The sequence below is a fragment of the Mobula birostris genome, chromosome 11 (genome assembly GCF_030028105.1).
Source record: "Mobula birostris isolate sMobBir1 chromosome 11, sMobBir1.hap1, whole genome shotgun sequence".
Taxonomy (NCBI): Eukaryota; Metazoa; Chordata; class Chondrichthyes; order Myliobatiformes; family Myliobatidae; genus Mobula; species Mobula birostris.
The window spans coordinates 79129967-79156982 of NC_092380.1; the positions used below are offsets into that span (position 1 = coordinate 79129967).

At 40.1% G+C, this 27016-nt stretch overlaps 1 protein-coding gene across 2 annotated transcripts in view; it reads right to left on the minus strand.

Moving 5' to 3' along the window:
• lrp5 (low density lipoprotein receptor-related protein 5) overlaps positions 1-27016 on the minus strand; it is a 221366-nt gene that overhangs the window by 102579 nt on the left and 91771 nt on the right. For both annotated transcript variants that reach the window (XM_072272622.1, XM_072272621.1), the window contains exon 4: positions 15960-16156. In XM_072272622.1, coding sequence (XP_072128723.1) covers positions 15960-16156 — 197 coding nt within the window. The remainder of the gene's footprint in view (positions 1-15959; positions 16157-27016) is intronic.

The window sequence follows — 27016 nt, forward strand, 5'->3', positions numbered from 1 at the left end:
GCTGAAGGAGTGAGAGGAAAGATTTAAGGTGATCTAGGAGGCAAACTATTCCACACAGATGGTGGTGCGAATAGGATACAGAGAGCCAGAGGAAGTGGTAGAGGTGGGCACAATTAATGTGTTTAAAAGGATATTGTGGATAGGAAAGCTTCAAAGGGACATGGGTCAAACAGACAAACAGGACTAGCTCAGATAGACACCTTGGCTGGCATGAACAAGTTGGACCAAAGGACCTATTTTGATGTTCTGTAATTCTAAATTTTATGATTAGGTATAAATAAATTATTCATATATAAATTAAACTGTTTATTTGTATTATCACAAATCCCATTGCACCCATATACATTCCAGGCTGAGTTGGATCGGGATTAACAAAAGAAATCTCAACTGATTTCTCAGTCTCCCTAATCTGACGTTCAGAAACCAATTTTAGACGGTTTTACCACAAAAAAAAATGTGGCTTAGCATCTTAACTGATCACATTTTTGACCGTTATTTCCTTTGCCCATTTTAAAATCTGCTATTCCTATTGCCAAGAATGCACATAAAATAGCATCAGACAGTTATAACTTTTTTCTTTGTTTTAAAGGACACCTTTACCAGCATGTAAACAGCAGACTTTGATTTTCCAATGTATTTTCTTTCTTTCTTAATTAAGAACCAATTATCTTTGGAACAACAAAGTTGGAAGTGACTCATAAAACTGAAATTAGCAAGGCTGGCATGATGTAGAGATTAGTTTTACATGGCATGACAAAGAACAATTTAGTTTAATTACGATGTTTTGAAGTTAAATATTTTTTAAAGAGAGCTATTTTTTGGACAGACTTGCTCAATTTCAGATTTGGATTGGACTGATATTGGCTTGCTCATTTCAACGTGAATGTTCTTAAAGTTAAATCTACCTAACGAGCTTGAGGTAAAAATGTCACCACATCACCATCAAATCCCGCTCTTAAGGAACCCACATTAATCCTTAAAAGCAGCAACATATCCCCCTAACAAAAGGCAGTATATTTGTCTTTCTCCTTAAAGTAACAGTACACTAATAAAACATGAATACGCATGATTCTTGAGATTCATGGCAGGTCATTAATTATCAAGCATGATCCAGTTATTTCATTAAAAAAGGAATTTCAATTGCACCACCAAAGTGTTTTTTCCACACATTATAAGGGGATTTTTTCTGGGTTGATCCACCTAAGCTTACAATAAAAGCAAGACTTTTGGCACAGATTTTAGCTTTTAATTAGCTTTTTGCAGAGGTTATCTTGCAGATATTTTGAGGCTGGAATGGAATTAGTTGGGGGTGGGTACAGAGCGAAGAAACTTCACCATGTGACTAATTATTGCACACTGCTTAATCATTGTAATGAATGAACTTTGAATTTTAATTGGTATTCTAAAAACTCAAATTTTGGTTTCAATTTACAGAAAATCAGGCTTGATTGCATGAGCTAACTATATTAAGTGGCTAAAATCTACTGACAGACAGAGGTGGAGGACCTTCATTGCTCCCCTAAACACCGGCGGTGTAACAGGCAGTAACTAACTAACTAATTAAGAGCGACTGAAATGGCATAGGATAATTTGGGTACTACACAGTGCTATTTAAAACAAGTCACTTCATATTTCAGCAGATCCACTATAAGGAGTGAATGGGGACAGGAGGAAATTTCTCTTGTTTGTTGCATGGTATTTTTGAGAACAATTGTCGTTCACTAACATCTCAGCTGTAGAAGCCCAGCTTGCTAAAAGAAAATATGTTCAGAAATTTAAATGGAGTAGAATTTATGCCCTTTGCTGTTTTGTATTGAAATCATATTAGATTTTGAACTTGTTACCCAGTGAGTTCAAAGTGTAATGAAGGTGCAAGGATGTCATATTGGTTTTTGTCGAACACAGGGGAGTCAGATTTTGTTACTGGTTGTGAACCAAAGGAAGCACAAGTATGACTGCAAAGTAGGCACTGCTGTATTTCATCTATACTAAAGAAGTGTGTGGCCTGGCTATTATCCTCAAATGACCCACAGGAAATAGTTCAAAAGAAAAGCCTATCTTTTAAAAAAATTTTTTGTACAAGCTCATACATGAAGCAGCACTCAATCCTTATACTAGATTGACAGAAAATCTTGCCACCACCCCTAAACCCCTCCCCATCCCCCCACTGCATCAATACATGGCCATCACAACTCTACCGCCTAGCTTGCCCAGATCACAGTATAGAAATCCAGCCATTACATGCCATTCTTGTGATGAACAAGCTATATAATGCTCAAAGCCAAATTAGGCTTGGGCAACAAGACTATGCAAATCCTCCCTCCATCTTTGCATCCGTTTTAGACGCACAGCAAATTTCTCCCTGCAGGTCTAAAAAACCATTGACTAGTAGATGAAATTGTCAATATGAGTGTTTTAATCTTAATAACAGCATTTTCCTGCTAAACAACAATTCATTACCAATATAGATCATGCAAATCTTCCAATTTTCTACAGGTAATCAGAGAATCATAATAGTATTACATAGTTCATTCTTCTTCAAAAGAAAACAACAGAATAAAGGATTGCCCTTAACCAATTGAAAATGTAAACCAAAAACAAAGCTCCCATGTATCTCATGGTCTTTTGAAAATTCTTTCAATACATAGCTGCACAAGCAGCATTAAGGTGAATGAAATGGTCTTTATGTTCATGCCTTAAGTAACTAAAATTATTTCATATGTTGACCCAAGGAATATTTTTGTTCAAATGCAACTTTAAACTTTTTTAAATAGGGAGAAACAAGACACTGCAGATGCTGGAATTTGCAACTAAAGAACCAAACTGCTGGAGAAACTCAGCAAGATGAGCTGCATCTGTGAGGAAGACATCTTAGGTCAAGACGGATTCCATTTAACAATGGGAATAAATAATAATAAGTAAAAGTTAATATGCAAAAATACTGAATGCTCAGGATTAAATACAATTTTTGTGAAAAGTTTAAAGTATTTTAAAATATAATATTTTTAAAATAAAGTGAAAGTACAGATTTGCATGCACCGTTTCTTCCAGAATCAGCTACTCCATTCAAATTAATGGTAGCTGTTCATAAGCCAGTCATTGCTAGTGTAAAGCTGAGGACCCAGATACAAAGTTTATACAATCCCTCTAACCAATTCAAGTTGCGCAATTGACAGCTGAGAACCATTGGCAATCAGTCAATTTCATTTGGCCCATTATATAATAAACTTCATTAAATTTCCTATCCGCATTTCTCTTAAGAGCACAGATGCATTATTGATTCAATTCTTTGATCAAACCAAAATTTTCCGTATTAGTCTCTTGGTACTTTATACTTGTATTTGAATCACAAATCTTATGTAATTCTGCATTTCCATAACATGCAGGCTGCAAGCAGTCAAATTTGAATTGAAAGGCAGGCAGAATAAATGGAAATAGATAGTAAAATTATATTCCTGATGCTGAACTTGCATTTTGCAGCAAACTCACTGCTGACTGAAGGTGAAATTTCCTGCATATATTACATAGATTTATTTTAAAGCAAGCTCGCTGTTGGAAACCAGTTGCAGTGAGGATTCCAGCATTGTAAATGCCAGATTATGGAAGTGGGGATTCTGCCCTCAAAAAAGCTGATGAAATTTCTGGCGAAGCCACAACCCTTCCTTAGCTGGCTCTCAAAATTTTCCAGAAACATTCAAAATCTTCTGCACACACTAAATGAACTGTGAAAACTTCAATGTCCAAAATACCCTAAAACAATTAAAAAAAACAAAAGTCTAAAAAATACCTGAATGCTTTTCAGTTACCCTCCTCAATCAAAATGAAGTAGGACTTGCACAGATTGTTGAGTGATCCTCCACACTAGAAAACATGGCATCTTCCGATGTTTTTGTCAGCTGTTTTTTTAATAGCTATAGTTAATTTGCATCAACAAATTACATCAGCATATTGATACAATTACAAAGGCATGGCAGCAGCTTTACTTCATTATTAGTTTGAGGAGAATTAGTGTATCATCAAAGATACTCGCAAATTTCTACAGATGTAGCATGGAGAGTATTTCAACTGGCAGCATCACTGTCTGGTATGGAGGGGCCACTGCACAGGACTGGAAAAAGCTACATGAAGTTATAAACACAGCCAACTCCATTATCGGCAACAGCCTCCCCAGCACTGATGACACCTTCAAAAGGCAATACCTCACGAAGGTAGCATCCATCATTCAGGACCCCCATCACCAAGGACTTCAGACCATAAGATATAGGAGCAGAATTAGGCCATTTGGCTCCACCATTTCATCATTTCTGATCCATTTTCCCTCTTAGACCCAATCTCCTGCCTTCTCCCCATATTCCTTCTCATTGACGCCATCCATCATTAAGAACCTGACATGCCCACTTCTCATTTCTATCACAAAGGAGGATGTACAGGAGTCCGAGGACCCACACTAAATGTTTCAGGAACAGTTTCTTCCCAGCCGTCATCAGGTTTCTGTATGGACAATGAACCATGAATTCAACCTCAGTATTTTTCACTCTCTTTATGCACTACTGCTTTAATTTAATTCCCTTTTTATTGTAATACTTCTGATTGTAATTTATAGTTTTTATTATTATGTACTGCAATGTACAGCTGCTGGAAAACAACAAATTTCATGACTCATGCAGTGATACTAAACCTGATTCTGATTCTTTTTAAGGTGTCTATTGTCCAGACACAGTCAAAAACCAGCAGCAAATAGTTACTGGCAATTTTGAGACCCATGGATACATACATGCTTAGAGTTCTGTGGGGACATGTTACCCCCTCCTTGAGTGCAGCAATGAAAAGAAGGCATGTCAGATTCTTAATTATGGTTGGTGCCTTTTCACGGCATTGCCTTTCGAAGGTGTCCTCGGTGCTAGGGAGCCTCGTGCCCCTGATGGAGCTGGTTCAGTTTATAATTTCAGGGAGTTTTTTTCAATCCTGTACAGTGGCCTCTCCATACCAGACGGTGAAGCAACCAGTTAAATACTCTCCATGGTACATCTGTAGAAATTTGCAAGTGTCTTTGGTGACATACCGATTCTCCAAAAACTCCTAATGAAATATAGCCGCTCCTTTGGAAGCCCATCCATCAATATTTTGGGCCCAGGACACATCCTCAGAGATGCTGACACACAGGAACCTATAAGTGCGTGCTCCCTCCACTTACCCTTCCTGAAGTTCACAATCAATTCCTTTTGGTCTTCCTGATATTGACTGCAACACCTCTCAACCAGCTGATCTATCTCACTTCTGTACGCCTCCTCATCATCATCTGAAATTCTGCCAACAAATAGTTGTGTCGTTGGCAAACTTATAGATGCTGTTGAGTTGTTCCTAGCCGCACAATCGAGGGTGAAGAGAGAGTAGAGCAGGGCACTTAGCACACATTCTTGAGGTGGTATTTCTGATCCACACAGTGAGGAAGTCAAGGATTCAGTTGCAGAGGGAGGTACGGAGGCCCAGGTTATTGAGCTTTTTGATTAGAGCTGAGGGTACAATTATGCTGAACGCTGAGCTGTAGTCAATAAACAGCAGAATGGTGTCCACTATTGTCCAGGTGATCCAAGGGTGAGCGGGGTGCCAGTGAGATAGTCATAGTCATAGTCATACTTTATTCATCCCGGGGGAAATTGGTTTTGATTACAGTTGCTCCATCAATAATAAATAGTAATAGAACCATAAATAGTTAAATAGTAATACGTAATTTATGCCAGTAAATTATGAAATAAGTCCAGGACCAGCCTATTGGCTCAGGGTGTCTGACCCTCCAAGGGAGGAGTTGTAAAATTTGATGGCCACAGGCAGGAATGACTTCCTATGACGCTCAGTACTGCATCTTGGTGGGATGAGTCTCTGGCTGAATGTACTCCTGTGCCCACCCAGTACATTATGTAGTGGATGGGAGACATTGACCAAGATGGCAGCAACTTAGACGGCATCCTCTTTTCAGACACCACCGTCAGAGAGTCCAGTTCCATCCCCACAACATCACTGGCCTTACGAATGAGTTTGTTGATTCTGTTGGTATCTGCCACCCTTAGCCTGCTGCCCCAGCACACAACAGCAAACATCATAGCACTGGCCACCACAGACTCGTAGAACATCCTCAGCATCGTCCAGCAGATGTTAAAGGACCTCAGTCTCCTCAGGAAATAGAGGCAGCTCTGACCCTTCTTGTAGACAGCCTCAGTGTTCTTTGACTAGTCCAGTTTATTGTCAATTCGTATCCCCAGGTATTTGTAATCCTCCACTATGTCCACACTGACCCCCTGGATGGAAACAGGGGTCACCAGTACCTTAGCTCTCCTCAGGTCTACTACCAGCTCCTTAGTCTTTTTCACATTAAGCTGCAGATAATTCTGCTCACACCATGTGACAAACTTTCCTACCGTAGCTCTGTACTCAACCTCATCTCCCTTGCTGATGCATCCAACTATGGCAGAGTCATCCGAAAACTTCTGAAGATGACAAGACTCTGTGCAGTAGTTGAAGTCCGAGGTGTAAATGGTGAAGAGAAAGGGAGACAAGACAGTCCCCTGTGGAGCCCCAGTGCTGCTGATCACTCTGTCGGACACACAGCGTTGCAAGCACACGTACTGTGGTCTGCCAGTCAGGTAATCAAGAATCCATGATACCAGGGAAGCATCCACCTGCATCGCTGTCAGCTTCTCCCCCAGCAGAGCAGGGCGGATGGTGTTGAACGCACTGGAGAAGTCAAAAAACATGACCCTCACAGTGCTCACTGGCTTGTCCAGGTGGGCGTAGACACGGTTCTGCAGGAAGACGATGGCATCCTCAACTCCTAGTCGGGGCTGGTAGGCGAACTGGAGGGGATCTAAGTGTGGCCTGACCATAGGCCGGAGCAGCTCCAGAACAAGTCTCTCCAGGGTCTTCATGATGTGGGAGGTCAATGCCACCGGTCTGTAGTCATTGAGGCCGCTGGGGCACGATGTCTTCGGCATAGGGACGAGGCAGGACGTCTTCCACAGTACAGGAACCCTCTGAAGCCTCAGGCTCAGGTTGAATACATGGCGAAGTACTCCACATAGCTGAGGGGCACAGGATTTGAGCACCCTGGTACTGACACCATCCGGTCCTGCAGCCTTGCTTGGATTGAGACGTTTCAGCTGTCTTCTCACCTGTTCAGCTGTGAAGCCCACCGTGGTGGTTTCGTGTGGGGAAGGGGTATAGTCATGAGACCAAGATGGGGGACTGTGAGGAGGGGTAGGAGGGGAGAGTGGAATATGTGTTGGTTGGGAGCCGACAACAGATGGCTCATGTGTGGGATGGGCAGGGGCCACAATGTCAAATCTGTTAAAGAACAGGTTAAGTTCATTGGCCCTGTTCACACTGCTTTCAGCTCCTCTGTTGCTAGTATGCCGGAACCCAGTGATGGGTCAGTGTGGACATGGTGGAGGATAGATTACATCCTATCTATTGTGGTAGTTGACAAATTGCAGCAGGTCCAGATCTTTGCTTAGGCAGGAGTTGATTTTAGCCACGCCCAACCTCTCAAAGCAATTCATCACAGTGGATGGGAATGTCATTGGGCGATAGTTGTAGAGTCAGCTCTCCCTGCTCTTGTTGGGCACTGGCATGATTGTCACTCTTTTGAAGCAGGTGGGACCTCTGACTGCAGCAGTGAGAGGTTGAAGAAGTCCACGAACACTTCTGCCAGTTGGGAGGCACAAGTTTTCTGAGGCCTACCAGACACACCATCAGGGCTTGATATCTTGCAAGGGTTCACCCTCTTGAAAGATGTTCTGATGTCTGCCTCAGAGACAGAGATCACAGGTTCACCAGATATTGCAGGGATTTTCACAGATGTAGTTTTGTTCTCCCTTTCAAAGTATTCATAAAAAGCATTGAGCTCATCTGGGAGTGAACCATCTCATCCATTCATGATGTGAGGTTTCGCTTTGTTGGAAGAAATGGCCTGCAAACCTTGCCAGAGCCGATGTGCATCCAATTCTGCCTCTAACCTCAATCAGGATTGTTTTTTCCCTCTTAAGGTAGCATCCGACAGGCCAGACCTGGACCTTCTGAATCACCGGTCTTGAATTCCACAGATCTAGCCCTCAGCAGACTGTGAATATCCTGGTTCATCCACAGCTTTTGATTTGGATATGTCAGGTATGTTCTCAAAGCCACACACTCAACCCTAAACATTGTCCAGTCCACTAACTCAAAGCAGTCTGGTAAGCACTCCTCTGTCTCCCTTGACCATACCTTCTTGATCTTCACCACTGGTGCTGTGGTCTTTAGTTTCTGCCTATAGTCTGGGAGTAGAAGTATAGCCAGATGTACTTCTTTCCAAAATGTGGCTGTGGGATGTCATAGTCAACGTTCTTGATTGTTGTATAACAGTGGTCATGTGTGGTGGTTCCTCTGGTTCCACAAGTGATGTGTTGGTGGTAGTTGTTCCGAGATTTCTTTAAGCTGGCCTGGTTGAAATCTCTTGCAATGATAGGGAAGGCACCAAGGTGCGCAGTTTTGTGCCTCCTAGTTATGTTGCTCAGCTCTTGCAGAACATGCCTGATATTGGCCTGAGGTGGAATGTAAACCACTACCAGGATGATGGTGGAAAACTCCCTTGGAAGATAAAATGGATGACATTTGATCGCTAGATGTTCTAGCTTAGGCGAGCACTACTGAGACAGAACCACGATGTGCACCACGATGAGTTAATCATAAAGCCTACTCCACCTGCTCTACCTTTAAAAGCCTGAGTAGTCCTGTTTTTGTGGAGAATGGTGAAACCATTGAACTGCAGTGCTGTGTCCAAAATGGCAGTGTAAGCCATGTTTCCATGAAACAGAGTACACAGCAATCCCTGATGCCCCTCTGGTACAGCAATCTTGCTCTGAGGTCTTCAATTTTACTTTCCAGAAACTGTACATTCACCAGCAAAATAGTCGGGAGTGGAAATCTAAAGCTTCTACGTTTCAAACCAGCGTGGTGACCCCGTTTTTGCTTTCTTAAAGGGGAACTACATTCATGACTCAAGCCTGCCATTTGAGGTTCGTTAATTTTTTTAAAAAACATCTTTAAACAATGCTGCTTACTGAAGTACCCATGGCTGTGACTGTGTACTGCAGTAGTCCTAAATGTGAATGCCTGATGATCCCAGCAGAGCTGCACAGAAACAGTCACCACTTAATGTCACCATCTTACTCAGTCTGGTCTATATTTCTGCTTCCAGACGGCAATGCTTGTGTCTCTGAAGAGTCAAGCGCGTCACTCAGTTTAACGCAATTAAGACTGAGCAGTAAATGCTGACCCTGTCAGAGACATCCTATGCCGTGCCTGAACCTTAATGTTTGCCTTACCATTACTTAAGTTGCCCATCAGCTAGTGTTCGAAATTATTTGAGTGATCCAAAGTCTGTAATTTAATAGCTAGGAAACAACAGGAAATTTGCACAAGACATTTATGCTGATCTCATGCTGTTTGGTTTTGTTTGAAACAACAGCTTAATGTAAGAAGAATTTTTTTCCAAGTTTTGTTCATTTACTAACTTTCCCGTCCTTATCAACAGTGCTGTGAATTGACCCCAAGTTCACAGCAACTTTATAAATCAGCTGAGTATATATGTTATGATTGTTGTTGTTCCTCTCCACGCCTTCTGGCACATCAGGCTGTAACCTTGCCCTTTCTGTAGCATTTGTCTGTTTTTTTTAATGAGGCTGAGTTGCCAGCTCGACGCTCAACCCAGCACGGATGGAAAGTGTGCAAGGAGCCGGTCGGACACCACTCACCTCAAAGTCTGGTGCCACTACACCACTGGCCGGCTTGATGTGTTATAATAACACACAACTTATACTGTAAAGCTCAAATCAAAATGATACAATACACTTCAAATTCTCATGAAAATCAAAGAGGACAAAGCACCATATTAACTGGCTACGCATTGGCTATGTTGTGGGGCCGACGAGTGCATTGCTATAGGGTGCCCTTGATATCTAAATTGTGGCCCCAAGGTACATTCTACCTGGTGATGCATAATAATTATTTAATATATTATGGTCTGATTTCACACTTGTGATGGGATCGCTACCAAAGTAAAGCTACACTCATTAAGGAGTGCCAAGAACTCCACCATATTGCTGAAGAGCCTTCTTCAACAGCAGGCGAGCAATTTAGGAATACGAATGAAACACAGGCACTGATTGATTAATCCATCTGTGCTTTGTCCTTTCATAGCTTACCTGTTCATTACTGTATTCCATCTGAGACAGTCCAGTAAAACAGTATAACTGGAAAGTTATTTCAGATATTACTAATTTCATAATTACTCTTAATAGAACATTAAAATAACCTATTGCTTTCTCAAAAATACTTACTGCTGAAGTTTGATCAATTTATCTTAAAAATTAAGACAACATTTCTCTCTTGGAGGAAAGAAATAAAGAAAATCATTATAGGGGAAAGAATTTAGCAATGATGCCCCTCAAAAATATAAGCTGATTCCTGTAAACATTGTTTAATTGTGTGTCTTCATTGTTACTGGCACGTACTAACAAGGGAAGATGTTTACAAGCTGAAAGAAATGCTGGAAAAGTATGCAAAGCAAAGCATATCTTGAAATGCAAGTCTCCTGGTCATTTATGTCTCTGACAGTCCATTGTGATTCCAAACACTGGGGCTTCTGTGAACTGGCCACATTATGCTTCTTCTTCTATCATTACGGGTGTTCAGGTTAACAGAACTGATCTCTGAGAAGCATGCCAACACACTCTTAGGCAAACGATTAAAGTTAATTTGATCCACACCTTTTCTCTGAGTCATTCTTAAATCAACAAGCCAGCTTTCAGCATATTGATGAATGAGCTCAAAAGCAATTCTACCGTGCTGAAAGATACACCAGGCATGTTGACATTTACCTTCTGCTAGGAAGTTGACTGGTGTGGTTCAACAGACTATAAAAAACACATTCCTAGTTAACAATGTTCAAAGAAAACAAAATCTTTAATACACCTTATTTGATAATGAATTTAGTAAGAATTCTTTTGTAGTAGATCAGTGACAGAGAAAGCCAACAAGAAAACAATTTATACTCCCTAGCACTTCCCTTTTAATATTTTGCAAATAAGTATTGTACTTATTAATCTGTGCTAGTACTCATTTACTTTGAGTTATCTTTTACACAGTTATTCCCATAAATGCATATTATTGAATGAACTAAAGAAACAGCAATGTAGTCAAGATGGACACAGTTCTGGTGTAATGAGTTACAAAAGGTATACTAATAAAGTTCAACTACCCCATAGCTTGGTCACAAGGCTAAATTTTCTGAAGGCTTTGAAGCCTTCACCTGTTCTACTCCAAGAAGCCAATCTGCTGCCAAGATTCTTCTAGTGCTTATTTCTACTTCATGGGAAATTACGTGTTGTCATTTCAAATAAGCTTTTAACCTGGTTCATAATTGAATACATGTTTTCTGTTAGTGGGGGAGAGGTATACTGTAACTTTAAAAATTCCTAACTCACTTTATCACTTCACTTCGCTGTGATAAATTAAACCTATTTTGAGATCTGTTATGGTCTTACTATGCTCAATAAGACTTACAATTCACAAACCTCACTCTTTTTCTTATTCACCTCCATTTTTGTTGATAAGTCGATAAATAAGTTCTTCATCTTGATCCATGAAGGAAAATGATCCATTAAAGTGCAGGCAGGAAGATTACAAGATAACCATTGCTACCAAGACCTCCATGATTTCTAACTCTATAACAACCCCTCACTGTGCACTTACACAGGAAACAACTACAGTGACAGAATAAATATACAAGATGTTCTGCAGACTGCTGGCATGCAGAGCCTCACTGAGCTACCTCTGAGTCAGGACATGTTGACATTTAGCCCGATTAACTTTAGGCTCTATGGTATTCAACGAAACCCAACATTTCATAGTCAGTGTTGCACAAAGTGCTAAGACTATAGAGTATAAAGAAAGTAATAGTAAAGTACTCTTAGCATTCTTAAAACCTACACCATTCTTCTGCCTGAGGAATAAACCCAGCTACATTAAATTCCCCATGGGATGCCCTCAGCCATGCTTTGACATTATGTCTACATTGCGCATCTGTAATTTGTTAAGGCTATTCATGCCAGGAAGCAGAAATAAAAATTCAAGAAGCCACACAAACAACTATGCCAGCAAAACGTCTAAACCATATTCAAGAATGCACTTAAACTTGCTGCCAGTGGCATTTTGCATTTAGTGTTATAAGAAGGAGCTGCCAATCAATACAGGTCTCTGGGTCACCAGGGGTAGCACAACTGATACTATGATATGGGAGTTTTTTTGCTGCAGCCGACTGTCACGTATGGTTGCTTATTTCTAACAGACAGGGAAGCAACGATGAAGGACATCAACTCACTTGTGCATCTGCTCTCTGTTTAAGCATTCAAGGGATTAGGAGCTCTGGAAATGAAAATAACTAAAAATGACATTGTTTTGGTTACAATCCCTTGGAATTAGAATGGGGAGTTCTATAGATGTCAAGTACTGCTTGAAAAAAATAGCAGAAACAGAAGTACTCAATTGTATTGGACAAGAGGTACTGACTGGGGCCCTGCATGCCAACTATCAACCAGAATAGAAGTGAAGGTCTCTGTCAACGGCTTTCTGACAAATAGCTGGGCCATAGGTGATCTAATGCTGTGGCTTTGGTCCCCAAATGCCAGACAGGCTTCCACAGTCAGTAAAACCGGGAACATGGCTGACATTCAGAGGAATATCTGTTAAAAATAACATGAATTTTTCAAAAACAAATTTTAAGTAACATTTGTTAAAAGCAATAATTGATTTAAATATGAATTTACAATATGTTAAATGGAAACAAAATAATTTTTAAAAGAACCTGTTTTTCCCTTTATCAGAGACTGTGCCAAGAAAAGCATTTTCAGGATCTGAATAAATATCAGCAAGAAGGGACATAGGAGTTCACTGACAGAGCGTAGCAAGAGTGGCACATCATTTATCATTCATCAGCTTGATGGTGCAGCGAATTCCAGTGGGATCCAGCCCAGTGGTGTTAGTATGAATAATATTTGCATTTTAGTAAAGTAACATGGGCTTAAATTTTGTTTGGACATTTATGGAGAGCAGTCCAAGTTCAGTTCATCCACCTCACTGCCAAGTATACACAAGGCAACTTTTGGCGTAAGACTGCAAAGTTGTCATGAATCCACATTAGAAGTTTGTAAATGTCACATAAGACCATAAGACATAGGAGCAGAATTAGGCCATGTGGCCCATCGAGTCTGCTCTGCCATTCGATCATGGCAGATTTATTTTTTCCTCTTAACTTATTCTCCTGCCTTCTCCCTGTAACCACCGTCACCTTCACTGATCAAAAACCTATCACCACCGCTTTAAATACACCCAATGACTTGGCCTCCACAACCGTCTGTGGTAATGAATTTCACAGATTCACCACCGTTTAGACTTAAGAAACTGCTCCTCATCTCTGTTCCAAAAGGTCATCCTTTTATTCTGAGTCTGTACCGTCTGGTCCTAGGCTCTGTCACTGCTGGAAACACCCTCTCCATGCCCACTCTGTCCAGGCCTTTCCATATACGGCAGGTTTCAATGAGATTCCCAGTCATCCTTTCAAACTCCAGTGAGTACAGGCCCGGAGCCACCAACGGCTATGCAGACACTAACCCATTCATTCCCCAGGATAAGTCTTACATCCCTCCTCTGGACTCTCTCCACCTTTCCTTAGATATTGTGCCCAAATCTGCTCGCAAGACCCTTCACCCTCTTGCTTCAGCAGTCGGAGGTACCTACTGTTTCGAGCAGGCATCAATCATACTGGTGCACATGAAGACATGGTGACCTGCCTCAATGACTATCATCCAGTAGCACTTACATCCACCGTGATGAAGTGCTCCAACAGGTTAGTCATGAAGCATATCAACTCCTCTGTGAAGATCGATATTCTCCAATTTGCCAACCATCACAACAGGTGAACTTCAGATGCCATTTCATTGGCTCTTTACCCAGCTCTGGAACATTGGGACAATGAAGATATATATACATCAGGATGTTCTTCACTAAGTACAGCTCGACATTCAACACAGTCACCCCTCAAAACTCATCACTAAGCCGCAAAACCTGGGCACTGGTATGTTTCTGTGCAATTCCTCCATTTCTTCACTGGCAACCACAGGTTAGGACAGAATGGCAACAATATGTCCTCCGCACTCACCATCAGCACATACGCACCACAGAGCTGTGTACTTAAACTCCCACCCCCCCCGTCTAAAATTATGATTGTGCAGATGTCCAACTCCAATGCTATCTTTAAGTTTGCTGCTGACAGCACTATTGTTGGCCGAGTCAAAGGTGGTGATGAATAGGCATACAGGAGGGAGATTGAAAATATGGCTGAGTGGTGGCACAACAACAATCTTTCACTCAGCAAAACCAAAGAGCTGATTATTGACCACAGTAGAAAATAGCTGGATGTCCATGAGCCAGTCCTCATTAGGGAAACGGAGGTGGAGAGAGTCAGTGGCTTTAAATTCCTTGGTATTATCATATCAGATGATTAGTCCAGGTCCAGCACATAAGTGTCATCACAAAGAAGGCACGCCAGCAGCTCTACTTTCTGAGAGGTATGCATAGATTTGGCGTGTCACCAAAAATTCCGACAAACCCTATAGATTCATGGCGAAAGTGTCCTAACCAGATGCATCACAGCCTGGTACGGAAACACCAATCCCCAGAAATGGAAAAGGCTATAGAAAGTGGTGAATAGAGCCCAGTCCATCACAGGCAAAGCCCTCCCCACCATTGAATACATTTACATAGACTGCTACCACAATAAAGCAGCGTCCATCATCAAGGGCCCCCACCATCCAGGCTATTGCCCCCTTCTTGGCAGGAAGCTCAGAAGCCTTAGGTTCCACACCACCAGGCTCAGGAACAGTCACTAACTTACAATCATCAAGCTCCTGAACCAGGTGGATAACTTCATTTGTCACTACTGTGAACTGACTGTACAACCTTATAGACCCAATTCCAAGGCTCTTTACAACCCATTTCTCAGTGTTATTTTTATTTGACAGTTTGTCTTCTTTTGCACATTGAATACTCATCAGTTTATGTTTAATTTTTCATAAAATTAAAAATTTTATGTACCAGGCTGTGATGCATCTGTTGTATTTCTTTTTGCCTGTAAATGCCTGCAAGAAAATGAATCTCAGGGCTGTATATGGTAACAAATACATACTTTGATAATAAATTTACTTGAACTTTGAAATGTGATCTGACCAGCACCTCTCAGGCTTCAGCATTATATTCTTGCTTTTATATTCCAGTCCTCTCAAAATGAGTCTCCAGTCCTCTGGGAACAATCCTGACTGGTGATTCTTGAAAGATTATAACTAATGCCTCCACAATCTCTACAGCTACCTCTTTCAGAACCCTGGGATGTAGTCCTCCTGATCCAGTTGACTCATCGAAGCACTTTCTCCTTAGTAACAGCAACTACACACACTTCTGCCCCAGTCTCTCTTTAATTTAAAATGTGTGATTACAAACAACGCAAAGTTTGAATGCCAAACAATGAAATCATCCACTAATGAAAGTCACATGCACAGAGACAGAATACAGTGGTAATAGCATTTATTGATATAAAATCATAATTGTTTTTTAGACAGATTTTGGCCAATCATATCTTCATAAATTTGTTTGGATCAGCTTTAAAGACAAATGCACCTAATTACATCTGATGACCAGAATGCATTTTATTTTATTTTCAAAGCAAAATTGCACTGAGAATTACTGTTTAGAATATAACAACTATTTTGTTCATTAAATCTTGAAAATTGTCTTTACAAAATCATCTTAGAGTATTTTGATATTTAATATTTAGGTCACTGTTTATGTCATTTACCCACTAATCCCAGACTTACTGTGTGGCTGCCTTTCTTGACTGAAGACTTGGATATCCATGGGAGAGTAAATACTGACAAGTATTTCACGTTTGTTTTCTCCAGTTCTCTTGTTGCATGCATGAATTGAGCGGGTTTGCCAATCTGTCCAGTACAAGGTTTCTCCAAACAACGTCAGGGCAAATGGATGAGTCAGAGTACCTTGCACAACTTTTTGCCTATTAAAGAACAAAAGGAAATGAAACCATTAAAGTAAACCAACAAGAGCTAATAAATGTACCTGCTAATCAACCACAAAAATAAGTTCAAAATCGATTTATTAAGTACCAAAATGTCACCCTATACTACCATGAGATTTATTTTCTTGTAGTCATTCACAGTAGAACAAAGAAATACAACAGAATCAATGAAAAACTACACACAAAGACTGATAATCAATGTGTAAAAGACAAACTGTGCAAATAATAAATATTATTGAGTATATGAGTTGCAGTGTCCTTGAAAGTGAGTCCATAGATTGTGGAATCAGTTCAGTATTGAGGTGGGTGAAGTTGTCTGCGCTGGTTCAGCATGAATGATTTATAAACATACTGTAAATATAACCTACACATGGAAAAAGCTCCAAGCACTGCAAACAGATAAAAACGAGCTGAGGAAAATATGAAAAAGAATTCAGGGAGGAAGCAGCAAAAAGACAAGATTTCCATTGGAAAGATTATGGGGAGACTGTAATGTTCAGTGATATTCCAGCATTATGGTGGCACGCTCAATCACAGTGGCTTCAACGGGGCCAACCAAACGTGTTATTGTCTTTTTTTAATGTATTTTTTACAATCATAAGAATCTGCTGGACATTAAGAACTTAAAATACTGCAGGTCTATCCATTGGCAAGTTGCTCGCCAGCGGAGAAACTGGGGGGGTTAGACTTGGTGCGGATCATACTGTGTCAGAGAGGTGTCGGAGGAGTCAGTGCGCAAAGGAGGTGTGCAGTCTAACAGCGAGTGATCGCCTAGTCTGACCACTTTACTTGTGATCCAAAAATCCTGTTAGACATTGTTAATGTGTAATGCTGCAAGTCCGATTCACTGATCTATTGGTGGGTGGGGAGGGGGGTGGATGGAGGGGGAGCCGTGCGGCCTTGGTTGTAGGCGAGGACCGGGCCTCAAGCCACAGTGACGCCTGTTTACAGCCACCCAGGAGAGAGGCGGTGGAACAGTGCGCTCCAACGCTCCAACAGCGGTGGTGTAGTGCAGCGTCCAAACAGGAATCAATGCTGCCCCCGGTGTTCACTCAGCCAAAGCCAAGCCATACTGTGTTCGATTTCAGATTGCTACAACACTCATGGACTTGACTATATTTTTGGTGTGACTATATTTTACTGATAGCTTGAATATGCTTTCTGTTGTGTGTGACCGTTGGTACTCCACCTTGGTCCCAGAGGAATGCTGCTTCATTTGGCTGTATTCATGTATGGATGAATGACAACTAAACTTGAACTTAAAGTGTTCTACAGAATCATAACCTCATGTAAAGATCACAAACAAGTGAAAATCTGCAGATGCTGGAAATCCAAGCAACACACACAAAATGCTGGAGGAACTCAGCAGGCCAGGCAGCATCTATGGAAAAGAGTAGAGTTGACGTTTCGGGCTAAGACCCTTCAGCAGGACCCTTCCTCCAGCATTTTGTGTGCCTCATGTAAAGGTGAAAACAATGAAAACAAATGAAAAGAATGAAAACAAATTATAATATGTAGTTGGAGGAGCAGAGATATGCAATGGATAAATGGCGGGGAAAAAAAGCATTGTGAACAAGGGGATTTTACTTTTGAACTACTGTGACAGAAGAGCTGTGAAAATGTAACGATCAAAGAACAAAAATTACTTGACTTTCAGCCAGCAAAACAGGCTACAGATTCCGACACTAACTGGAGTTTGTGGAGGAAACAGGGCAGGAGACCAGTAAGAGCAAGAATGTGGAAATTAATCTCTGAAGTGACAAGTATAAGGATTTGGAGTCTGATGGCTGCAATATAAAACCAAGCATGCAAAAAGCAATATTGTGTTGGCAAAAAATCACATTCCCAACAAATGATCAGATATAGGTAGAGAAGTGCACCATTGTTTAAGAGAAATAGCCTGGAAACAGTAGTGTACAATTAAAGGTGCACCACTAGGTCATCGTGGGGCATCATGCCAGTAACTGTGTTTGTCAGGCATCTGCTATTGCAAACTTCAGTTGTGTGTGAATCTTAAATCTTGGCATTAGATTTTGCTTTGACACTGTTGAGAAAAGTGCTTTCTTACTCAATGTTCCAAGTGAAGTGCACGTGATATTTCTTGATGTGCTTCCCCTGTACGTTAGATGTGTAAATGTGACTCATGTCACAAAGCACCTAGTTACACTTCTACATTGATGGGAATTGACCAGGAAATGTTTGATGTTATATTTTACTCCATGTAAGCACATTTTCAGTTACATATCAATGACAAAAATAGTGCTACACGGTCAAGTATCCAGGCAAATACTTTCTTCTCCCAAAGAAGAAAATTTATTCCTACTTAACATGGATTAAATAAAACATTAGATGTGTAGTTACACATTGGATATTAGTCATTTTAACATAAAATTGACTTAAAATTGGACAGCACTGTATTTTTATGTACATAGCATTTAGCCTTTTCTACCATCTGTGCTTCACCCAAAAGAAGCCCAATTAAATTATTTCTATTTAAGAGGTACTTGGCAACAGGTTTTAAATGCATCTAATTTTTTCCCTTCATAGATTAGTAATAAATTTCCGCTCACGTAATTATACACTGTGATCTTTAACTGAACAGAAACTGATGGATGTAGTTTTTTAAAAAGTGGGCTAGATTTACTTCCAAAGAATTTAAGCACATTTTACTTCAATTAACTGCCATCAAAAACACTGCATGCAGCACTTTAAATGAACAATGTCTTATTATTTAAAGAGTAGTGTGTTTATGCATTAAAATGTAAAGTCAGAATCATGACTTTCAGATGTAGGGTATGTAGATCAGTGCACATCTTCTTCAGTTAAGTAACCTTGCACTCAAATTCCTCATGTGAACTCCTGCCATGCGAGGAACTACAGATGTATTCATTTGTGAATTTTGTAGTCTGGTATTAATAAAATGTTTCCATTAAACACTATGTTGACCATAGGGAAAGAAAAATTATCTGGAGGCGAGAATGTCAGAATAATATACCTGAATACAAGAAAAATCACTTGTTCACAGCAATATGACACTCCACTTTTTTGTTCAACTACTTGAATAGTGCCTGTAAGAATATGCGACAAAAAAGGAAAATAGGTAAGGAAGAAAGGGAGAAGATGGATGGGAAGAAAGATAAAACCTTTATTATTGCAAAAGTGGAATATATTTTCTGCATTTTCCCTACATTTAAAGTGTCACATTCACTTGATGAAGAGTAAAGATGAATTTAGATTTTGAAGAGCATTTAGCATTGTGAAAAGTTCACAGTCAAACAACTTCAGTTTTTATTCCTTATTTGTAAGATGAAGAGAATGTAGCACTCATTGGTTTGTAGAGACCATATATAAAGGGATTCTACTTTTGATCTTAACAGTATTGTTTGAACCATTCAAATACCCTTCTCATGCTGCTAAATACCTACTGATAGTCATGATAAAGCAGTATATTTTGCATGCTGTGGGAAGCTGAAAATCCTATTTCCATATCCTAGGCTTATTCCTGGCATCAAGTATTCAGGACTTTGCTGGCATTTATTAAAAAGACTTGGCAATCAAAGAACAAAGCAACTGTATGGAGCGATGTTACTTGACTTGTAGTTTGACAGAGATTCTGAAGGCATAATTATTTGATGATACTTCTTTTATGCCCAAATGCTTTGTCATCCCAACAATGACTACCCAAAATTAAAAATAAATTTATAACTTTATATAATCAAGGTTCTTCATTATAATTTTAGCACCTTTCATGACTTCATAACTATTCCCAAAATACCTGAAACGTCTTTGAGCAGCTATCATGCTGCATCCAATTTACGCAGTAAATCCCACAAATTAAAGTAAGAAAAAATACTAGTTTATTTGTGTTGGTATCAGTTAAGGAATAATTCTTACCTGAAGACCTGAAAGAACTTCTACTCCGGCTTTTTTTAAAACAGTATTTCGAGATCTGTTGTACTATTAAGCAGGGAGAACAACTGGGCGCCTGCAGCTTTTGTAGTTTTTCACTTCAGATAAGTATAAGAATGGAGAATGAACCTCTTTAACTGGTGGCGTAAGTCCTACTACTAGACAATGTGAAAACTAAGTAAGATTTTTTTTTGGCTTGGCTATTAACACCTGGGACCTGCTGCAAAATTTAACATTCAGGCATTGGGCACCTGGTTATAAATCATGCTTCTTCAACACATTTTGAAAAAGTACAATCAGCAAATAATGTTAAAATTTATAGTTAAATTTCATTTTTTTAATCTGCAAATGATTCCAAATGTACAATACAGCTGATGTTGAAAAACAGAAAACGTTGGAGGTAATCAGGAGGTCAGGCAGTATCTTGCAGAAAGAAACAGAATTAAAGTTTCAGCTCACTAGCTTTTCATTAGATTTTCCATCAACCTGAAACATTAACTGTTTCACTCTTCACTGATGCTGCTTGATTCACTGAATATCTGCAATTTATGGACTTGTTGCCACTTTCTAGGCTACTGAACACTTTCAAGTTCATTCACATTCTATAGAATTTGTTTTAGAAGCTTTGAAAATAGCTTACTTGGGTCAACAAGTTCACTGAAGAGGTAAAATTAAATAACTTTGCTAAAATTAGGTAAGATAGAAATTCAATAGATCATTTGGAGTAAACAACTTTGCGTGGAAAATTGCAGAACAAAACACCCATAGTATTTTAAAATGCATCAGCAGAATGTTCTGTGTAATTAAATATTTGTCTCTTAAATTAGGAACGTTACATATTAAACACAGAAACAAACTGCTGGAGGATCTCAGTGGGTCAGGTAGCATCTGTCCATGCAAAGGGGTAGTTCACAATTCAGGTCAAGACCCTGCATTGGGGCTGAATTATCTAATAAACATACTATATGATGTGCATGATTCAATTATTACTCCCCACCAGCCTATGGATTTAGGAAAAATTGTCTAGCCAATGCACAACTAGCCTTTTTTTTTTTGCAATGGTTGCAAATTACTGAAACTGTGGATGTGTGGGAACCACCTTATCAGCTAACCACAACCACCCTCTCTTTGCCAACAGTGTAAAACAATTTCTAAAATCACATTTAATGCACCTAAAATTATGTTTAAAACACCTTGAAATATTGTTTAAAGGTAGAAATGCATGGCAAATCTACCAATATCTGCAAACAGCACATCTTCTTCACAGGTACTGTACACGGTAAATGTGTTGTATTGATGTGAGTGCAATTGATGCTGCCTCACAGCAAATCTTCAATAATTAACCAACAGTAAGTTGAAAGAACTCTGCACTGATTGGAATAACAAGGACTTGGGACGCTGCAGAGGCTAGAAAATCCATTGGAGAGGAACTTCAGTTAGAAATACACAACTATATCTCTTCATGTGGAACGAGGAGGACATAAGAGGTGCCATAACTGTGACCAATCCCTAATCACAGAGTGGATTCTGCCCACCTGTGTGCAGAATGAACTCATTCTTTACCACATGACAATTTCAAGAAAAATGCAAGGAGCAGTGATATAAAAGGTTTATTTTGACTTCATCGAACCCTTTAAGAGTCAATTGAGAAGCACCGTAAAGCTCTTTCTCAGACTTGACTGCCCACAAAGACTTATCTGCATTGTACATCTGCTGCATGAAGACAGGTAAGCCTGTGATCTTCACTCATGTGTCCATAATAGATCCAGTCTCAGTGCAAACTGAAGTCAAGTAATAGCTCATTATTTTTTTGCAACAATACTGCACCTCATCTCTAACAAGTATCCTGCTGAGTGGAGGTAATCAACAAAACAACTGTTTAAACAATATTGCATTTACTCCTGAACCAACATCAAAGCAGTTTCAGACACTGAGCTGCACTATATACAGTATGTTCTCATGTATGCATCTTCTTGGGCTAAGTTTCAAGTTCTGCTGACTCCTTTGCTAAACCACACACATGAATGGTTGTTACTCCTAACATCCACAAACCAAAAGTTCACCGCTTTCCTGCACCTGGTGTACAAACCATCTTCTAACAATAAAACTCTACAATTAGATGCCAGGAAATAGGATCTTCTCCCAAGTCTCAATAAGGTCAGAGTTTGATTTTTAATGCTCACCGGTACCTACAGTTCATCACACAAGTTATTGCGTGCCTGAGGAAAAGAATGAAGATCAAAATCTTAAACTTGCCACAAATCTCATGGTATGCCAGGCAGCAAGAGTTCACTGCTCTTCTGTATGCTTCGGAGACATATAGCAGGCAGCTGAAAGCACAGGAAACTATCAATATTATCACTGCAGCAAAGTCTTCCATATCCACTGACGTGAGGAAGAAATGCAGGTTAAAATCCTCTAATCAGCATCCTCATTATACTCCACTTGCTCTGTAACACAGACCACACTGACATTAGGGTCCCAAAACCAGTACTTTTATCCAAGCTCTAGGAGGCAAGAATTTGCCAGGTGTTTACAGGGAAGAAAAAAAACTTAAGGATTTTCCCAAAACTTCCTTTAAAAAAAAACGTAGCATCCCCACCAACTCATGTGACTTTATGGCCCAGGACCATTCCAAATAGAGAAGGGGCATTCTAAAGAGCATCGGAAACCTTGAGTCAATTCATTGAATAACACAGAAGCCTGATGGAAGGAGCACACCACCTCATAAACTTTCCAGCACCTTGCTCCATCCAGCATCTCCTACCCCACCCATGATGGAATCTGCAGGTACACTGTTCTCATCAATCAACTCAAACCCCTTAGGAAATGAGCAGAAGCAAGTCCTGGGAAACAGCCTAAATAGGCAAAGATATAAATTCTACACCATGTTTAATTTCCCTACAAAGTTCTCAATTATTCTCCCCTTCTAGTTCAAACGTCGGCACTTGCACAGAAGCATAATCGCTTTGCTGGCAATACAACACACAGAAATGTCTTCATGAGTGCACTCAGGCTGAGCATAAATCTAAAGTGGTAGTGGTTTATTTACTCCACTGAAGAGTTAAACTATTTACTGCTGAATCTTTAAGCACTCAACTGAATGTCCCTAACTTTCTGTAATCTTCCTGTAAAGCAAGCGTACTCTATAAATATTATACCCTTTCAGGATCATTGTATAAACACATGTATAGATACACAGTGTATCTGTTACTACATAAGGAAGCTTTACAAAGATCCTTTTTTTCTCAGAAATGTACTCTACTTTCTGGAGTCTGCACTAGGTCCAATTCATCATATATAATTTTATGATTGTGTGGCTCAACATCCACAATGAATCTACCTCTAGCAGAGATCATTTTGTAAGTGTTCATGTCGAATTTTGTCAGAAATGTCAATGAAATATCTTGGTTTCACAAACCTGTCCTACAGTTGTGTGAGCTTGACTGGTGAGATGGGCTAAGAACATGAATGTGCTTGCTTTGCATCAAACCAAGATTCTTTTCTTGAATTTTTGCCTTAACAGTTTCTGTTCAGTTCCGGAGGCCAAATTTGGTTTTAAAAAGCTCAAAAGTTCTCAATCTTTTCTTATTCACTGGTTCTGAAGGAGCAGTGGTGCACAGAACCATTTTGCTGTTTACCAAGAGATCTATCCCAAAGAGTTTCAAATAGCCCTGCAGCACTCGCTTCCTAATAATTCTGACTGATCCCTTTGCCTTGTCCTTTGAAGCTGGATGAAATAAAGAGTAAGAATATGTTTGAAATCACTGCACTTAATATAGCTTGCAATCAAAATCAGGGAGCACTGTTAAAAAGAAGGTATTCAGGTAAGGGATACATTCATAGAGCTCAAGGCTGCTAAGGTATGATCAGTAGTGGTACATTACCACCCTGTGCCTTATAGTAATTCAAGCTGAGTGACCAGGAATCTATCACTCTCTTTTTCACAATAGACTGTGTTAGTCTCTGAAAAGACTAAGGTCATAATTGCAAAGGAGTTTTTGATGGGTTGTTCTTAAAATAACAGCAGAAATTGCATTCACTCAGCCATGGTTTGAGCCACGACCGTAACAGGAGCAATAAACAGTGTCTTCATTCTGAATTATTCATGTGTATACCGTATTAACGACCCCAAATAGTCTGCAATTTCATTCTGACCCCACTTTGATAAACCCCTGTCCTTTATTCCATGAGTTATTGTGTCAAATATACAATAGTTTTAGTTCTGTGGCTGCAGACTTGATAGAACTACCTGGATTTTGAACACTATTCAATACTTTTCTTTATCAATATGTAAATTATTGTGCTCACTGTGTGTGTGTGGGGGGGGGCAAGAAACAAAAATGATGGATTTCTGTTATCTATCTTTTATTATGCTGATATCATGCATGGTTTCCTATATACATGACCAACTTCATCTTATAATCTTTTCCACACATTCAGCACTTTGTTGTTCCTTGATTGACATTGATTTTGCATTGTATTTCAACATGATGAACTAGTATGAGCATTTTGCTCAATCTGGAGGAACTATGAGAAATGGTGCAGCATTCCTGGGAATGAGATGACCTCTGCCACATCTTCATGTTGTAGCACATTGATGATGGCCCCCTATCTTTTCCTTCACGGACTGCAGAACCTTGGCATCAATCTGCAACCAAAGTACACCTTCCCATTGTAAAGCCAAGCACTTGCTTTGCTTCTGCTAAGCATGGTATATTTTAATATTTTCTCCAAAATCAAAAGATTTCCTTCCTCGGTGTTTCTGGCATTCGACAGATCTTCTTGATTACACAAGTAATTCCTTAAAGAATTTTATGCATTGCAGCCAGGAAATTTTAGGCCAAAGACTTAACTTTAGGAATCAGTAGAGCCTTTGAAATATCTTGATAGTCAGATGTAACTGACTACTTTTATCAACATATCATTAACCTTCTAATGAAAGTCTAACAAAATGAGTAGATATTCCTGTTTACAGCTTGTTTTAGTGCAGACAAATACTGATGTGGACACAAGAGGTCCCGCAGATGCTGGAAACCTTGAGCAAAACATACAAAATGCTGGAGGTCAGGCAGCATCCATGGAAGGGAATAAGCAGTAGACACTCTGGGCTGAGACCCTTCATCAGGACTGGAAAGGAAGCAGGCAGAAGCCAAATAAGACGGTGGGGGTAGGGGGAGGAGGGAACAAGGTCGTGTACAAGCAGGCAGGTGAGATGTGAGACTGGGGTGAGGGGGAAGATGGGTGGCTGGTGGAGGGGGGATGATGTAAGAAGATGGGAAAGGATTGGTGGAAGAGGTAAAGAGCTAAAGAAGGAATCTAACGGGAGAGAATAGTGGACCTTGAAATAAAGGGCAAGTGAGGTGATGAGCAGGTTAGGAGAAGATTTTGGCTTCTGCCCCAAGCTGCCAACTGTTTATTCCCCTCCATAAACATTGTTGTGGTCAACTTTGTTCAGCTTTTATAGGCACTCTATTTTGTTATTGTCTATATAGTTCCTTCTCAGCTTGACACAGAGCACATGGGACTATCCATGACCTGCAACAGAACTGATTCAGCATCCAGTCTGATACGAAAGTGGGCACTATACCCTGTTAGGAAAATGAAGCTGTCCTTAAATATATCACCACAGATTAGGAAGGCAGATTATTATCTGAATGGAGTCAAGTTATGAAAAGGGAAAGTACAAGGAGATCTAGGTGTTCTTGTACATCAGTCACTGAAAGCAAGCATGCAAGTACAGCAGGCAGTGAAGAAAGCTAATGACAGGCTGGCCTTCATAACAAGGAGAATTGAGTATAAGGGCAAAGAGGTCCTTCTGCAGCTGTATAGGGCCCTGGTGAGACCACACCTGGAGTATTGTGTACAGTTTTGGTCTCCAAATTTGAGGAAGGACATTCTTGCTATTGAGGGAGTGCAGCGTAGGTTCACAAGATTATTTCCCGGGATGGTGGGTCTGTCATATGTCAAAAGATTGGAGCGACTGGGCTTGTATGCTCTGGAATTTAGAAGGCTGAGAGGGGATCTTATTGAAACATATAAGATTATTAAGGGATTGGACACGCTGGAGGTAGGAAGCATGTTCCTGCTGATGGGTGAGTCCAGAACCAGAGGCCACAGCTTAAGAATAAGGGGTAGGCCATTTAGAATGGAGTTGAGGAAAAACTTTTTCACCCAGAGAGTGGTGAATATATGGAATGCTCTGCTCCAGAAGGCTGTGGAGGCCAAGTCTCTGGATGCTTTCAGGAAAGAGATGGATGGAACTCTTAAAGATAGCGGAATCAAAGGTTATAGGGATAAGGCAAGAACTGGATACTGATTGTGGATGATCAGCCATGATCACAGTGAATGGCGGTGCTGGCTCGAAGGGCCGAATGGCCTACTCCTGCACCTATTGTCTATTGTCTATTACCAACATGCAACTGTACAGTTTTGAAGCTCCATTGCTGTAAATATTCTATTAAACTTGCTCAAGTTGTCTCAGCCAAAGCAACCCCAATTAAATTGGTCTATTTTCATTGTTTGCTGCAACAGAAGGTAAATGTCATTGCTGTTCGATACATTGCACAGAGTTTTCAATTTACCCTAATGTCAGTGTTACTTCACTGTCAACTGTATATAGCTGAACCCATTAGAATGAGCATCTTGAATTATTATCAAGCAATCTGGCAATTTCAATTTGCATGACCACACCCTGTTGGTTACAAAAAACCTTTGTTTAAAGTCTGGCATTTGCTGCCTTTACTGCTTACTGACGTGCATTACTTCACTTACATATTTTCTGAGAGGATCACCAAATAATGGAGTCTTCCTTTCAAAGTGGCATTTAAATTTCTATTCCTTATGGAGTAAGGACATTGGAATTAGGAGCAGGAGCAGGTCTTATGATCTTTTGAACTTGCTCCACCAATCTTCAAGATCACAGACAGT